Below are 4,299 nucleotides of genomic sequence, written 5' to 3'. Positions count from 1 at the left end.
CTCCGTGTTCGAGGCGGTGGCTCAGGACAGCCTGATGGGAGCGGTGAAACCTGCCCTGCAGCACTTGGTCAAGGTGAGTGGGAGGCAGTGAGGGGAGAGGTGTCCTGGGGGTGAACGGGGAGCGCTGCGGAGAGACCCCCGAGGGGCTGCACGGCGCCGTGCTGGGCGCTGGGGTTACCTCCAGCTGCTCTCACAAGCAGCAGAAAAGTTGTGGCACACCAGGTTTGTGTTGTGGACCAGAGTGGAATTTATAGCTGCTGTAATTTGTAATGTAGCACGTTGTTCTGTTTACAGCTCCTTCCCCGTGAGGGAGGTGAGTCGCTCGCACAGGTTGCCCAGAGAAGCTGTGACTGCTCCATCCCTGGGGGTGTTCACAGCCCCAAGCCTGGCAGAGTGTTTGGACAATGCTCTCAGGCACAGGGTGTGATTCTCAGGGATGTCCTGGACAGGGCCAAGAGCTGGACTGGGTCCCTTCCAACTCTGAATATTCTGTGATTCTGAAGTGCTCAAGGCCAGGGTGGATGAGGATTGGAGTAACCTGGTCTAGTGAAAGCTGTCCCTGCCATGGGGGGTTGGAATGAGATGAGCTTTAATGCCCCTTCCAACCCAAACCATCCTGTGATTCTGTGTGTCCTTCCATTTCATGTCTCTTTCACAACAGGTCCTCGCTGAGTCCAATCCTGGCCGTTACAGCTTCCTGTGGCGCTGGTTTGATGAGATCTATGCCCTGCTGGATTTGCTGATCCAGCAACACTACCTGGCCAGGTGTAGTGCTTCCTTCTCTGAAAACTTCTACAGCCTGAAGAGGATTCCCATGGGAGATGGGAGACAGCAGCCTCTGGCCACAGCTGGCCTGCCCAAGAGGCAGCACTGGAAGTCTCTGCTCCTGCTGGTTCTTGTTCCTTACCTGAAAGGAAAGCTGGAGAAACTGGTGTCCAGCCTGAGGGAAGAGGATGAGTACTCCATCCACCCTCCATCATCCTCCTGGAAGCGCTTCTACAGAGCCTTTCTAGCTGCCTACCCCTTTGTAAACATGACCTGGGAGGGCTGGTTTCTTATCCAGCAACTCTGCTACATCCTGGGGAAAGCTCAGCACCATTCCCCCATGCTAAGGCTGGCTGGTGTTCGTCTGGTCAGGCTGACTGCAGAGGATATCCTGGCCCTGGAGGAGAAATTGGATGGAGCCACCTCAAGTGAAACACACAGGTATGTCAGACCATGGCTCAGCTGCTGCTCTCCAGGGGGTCCTGTGGGTGTGATAACTTAGAGGTGATGCTGCAAGTAAAACTGTCTTGTTCTCCCAAAATTCTTCAAGATGAAGTTTAGCTCTGGCAAAATATGCTCTGAAAGGGTGTAAGTAAGGAAACAAGTAGCAGGGATTAGCTTCACAAGATTCTCTGGGGATAAAATGGCAGTGTTTGGGGGCCTTTTTTGGCACACCAGCCTTTATCCTGTTCACTGTTCCAACAAGGGGAGTAGACTGCAGCAGTGTTGCTAAAAGGATTGAAACTTAATTCTTTGGCTTTCCTGAGCAGCAACTAATCATGACCGCACTTAGTATCCTGTGAAATGATCATCCACAAGCGAAACACTCTGTTGTCCAGGTCCCCTCAATCCAAACTCTTCTAATTTAGACTTCTGAACAAAACAGCACTTGAAGCTTTCTTAAAATACAAAGAATCTGAGAGAAACATCTTAGCAGATGACAAACATGGGGCACGCTGACCAACTTACTTAGCATTAAGGAGCTGTATGAAGCAGTGACTCCCCAAGTCCTTTTTAACATGGTTTCCAGATGGATGAATGTGCAGTGCTAACCATGTCTCCACACTTCTCTCTCTGCTGCAGCTTTACATCACGAGTGCAGTCGGCAGTGAGGAAAGCTCTGGGTGGCATTGCCTTCTCCCTGTCCACTGGGCTGTCCGTCAGTGTTTTCTTCCTCCAGTTCCTGGAGTGGTGGTACTCCTCAGAGAACCAGGAGACCATCAAGTCTCTGACAGCTCTGCCAACCCCTCCACCCCCTGTGCACCTGGACCAGGAGCCCAGCTCAGCTCTCCTACCCAAACTGAAGACTGTGTGCCCTCTGTGCCGCAAGATCCGCGTGAATGCCACAGCCCTGTCCACCTCTGGCTTCGTCTTCTGCTACCGCTGTGTGTACACCTATGTGAAGACTCACCAGCGCTGCCCAGTCACAGGTTATGCCACAGAGCTGCAGCACCTTGTCAAACTGTACTCTCCTGAGAGCTGAAAGGCTTGCTAGGAGCCTGTATCACCCCTTCTACATCCCATGGAAGACTTCCAACCTGCCAGGAGCCTGTATCAATCCCATCTTACATCCCATGGAAGATTTCCAACCTGCTAGGAGCCTGTATCACCCCTTCTACGTCCCATGGAAGACTTCCAACCTGCCCAGGAACCCGAATCACCCCTTCTTACATCCCATGGAAGACTTCTGACAGCTACAGCTCCTCGCTGAGCTCTACAGCTCCTTTGAACTTGGTGGTACGTCAGTTTTGCTGCCTATGCAAGTTCTGACAAGGCTCTCCCCTTTGTTGATAAGCTGTTCTAACATCCTGTGGCAGTTCCAGAGGGATCAGCCGGCCACAGTCTGTCAGCTGGCACAGAAATGCCTTCAAAGACCAACTGAAAGGGAACATTGATTTGGATAAGAAGAATGCAGATGTGAGGAACAAAGACCAGCACTGCTAAAAGTGATGCCTGAGGGCATGAGCCAGCAATTAAAGAGGTGGGAAATTCTCTAGGACAGAGGAAATCTCTTCCTCCCTTAGCAGCTTCCCAGGCCCTTCCCAGTGCTGCCCAGGGCGAGCTCTGGCACTTTCAGAGGTGGAGACAGGCTTAAACCTCTGATCTGGTCATGCTGCTCTTCAGTCTCCCACATTTTCAGGCTGCTCACCTTTGGATTGAGAACATCACACCCCTAATTCTCATCAGCAGTTCTGAATTAAGACTGTTGACTCTAAAGGAACAAAAGGTCATGTGTACAAACAAGGAGCCAAGAGGGATGTGGCATTTTCTGCACAAAGGAGGAAAATGACAAACCAGATTAAAACAGAAGCTGCCAAATGATGAGAGTTGTTTTCTGTTAAATAAGTCTTTGCCTTGGTTATGATCTGCTTTTATAAAGCAAAACTCGGAACTGAGAACTTAATTTTTTCTTTATTGGAAGAACTTTGCCTTTATTTGAAAAAAATTTGCCCCTTTGAGGGCTCTGCTTAAGGGAGACAAGACTAAAGCTTTTCATCTTGTCATGTGATGATGATGGATGTAAGATTAGCATTTTGTAGGCTGAGAATCTTTAATGTCTATATTTAAGTTATTCCAATCCCATCCAGGTAGCACATTGACATCACAGCACTGAATAGAGCAGGAAACAAAACCTGTGAGACATGGTTAGTTCTTGCTTGACACCTGATTTTTCAGGATAGAAGGTGTTTTTCCTGACTGTAGGGAGCAGCAGTTGGCTGCTCCAGACATCAGTGATAGTGCTTATGGAATACCAAGAGCAAAGTTTGCTGCACAAAGTACAAGGTCATTCCAGATTAAGAGATATCTTCCCACATTTAGTGCACTGAACCAGGCAGCTCATTTCCCCCCACTTTAGCTCTGCTTCAGAAGATAAATATCTCCAATATCCTCCCTCACCTGTAAGCAAGAGAGCAAGGTTATTGAACAATGTAATTTGCATCCTCCCAAAGATGCTCTGGAAAACACCTCCTGTAACAAATGAGATTTGTCCCCAACACTTGTTTTATTGTCTCTGTACAACTTCCAGACCCTTCTACCTGTGCCACTGTGGAACAGTAATAAAAGCTGTCTCGTTTCTCCTTTCTCCAGTAGCTATGGGATCCATGAAGAAACCTCTCTTCCTTCAGAGAGCCACATCTTACTGGAAGAGAATTCCCATCAAGGTGTTATCTGAGATTTCAAATCACTTTTCAGAGTTGGCTTTGGGCTGGATGTAAATGAATGTCCTGTTGACTGTAGTGCAACTGCTCATTAAAGCAAGGCTGAAGGATTTGACTGATGATTCAGTTTCAGGATAGCTTTATTTTCCTTTTATCCTTCCTGTACTTTCCAAATTATCCATCTGCTGCTCAGGGAGATGCTGGGCAGAGCTGGGACAGAACACTGACCGATGCTGACTCACTCCCAAGCACTGCAGAGCTGTTGGGCATGTTCTGCACAATCCTCCTCCTAATCCACAAGGATTCACTAACAGCTGAACAGCACAAGAATTGCCTCATCCCACACTGCTCCAGGGCCTCTACACCTCCTTCT

The 4,299-nt window shown here is 48.9% G+C and overlaps 1 protein-coding gene across 1 annotated transcript; it reads left to right on the top strand.

Annotated features, from left to right (window-relative positions):
- Positions 1-4: 4 nt before the first annotated feature.
- Positions 5-2,248, top strand: PEX12 (peroxisomal biogenesis factor 12; the record flags this gene model as incomplete). Its single annotated transcript, XM_009078469.1, has 3 exons — positions 5-73; positions 662-1,206; positions 1,849-2,248. Coding segments are annotated over 3 exons (1,014 nt in total), but the record flags the coding sequence as incomplete, so codon positions are not given.
- Positions 2,249-4,299: the final 2,051 nt, after the last annotated feature.

This window comes from Acanthisitta chloris, unplaced genomic scaffold, assembly GCF_000695815.1.
Source record: "Acanthisitta chloris isolate BGI_N310 unplaced genomic scaffold, ASM69581v1 scaffold19907, whole genome shotgun sequence".
Taxonomy (NCBI): Eukaryota; Metazoa; Chordata; class Aves; order Passeriformes; family Acanthisittidae; genus Acanthisitta; species Acanthisitta chloris.
This window is presented reverse-complemented; position numbering and strand designations above follow the sequence as displayed.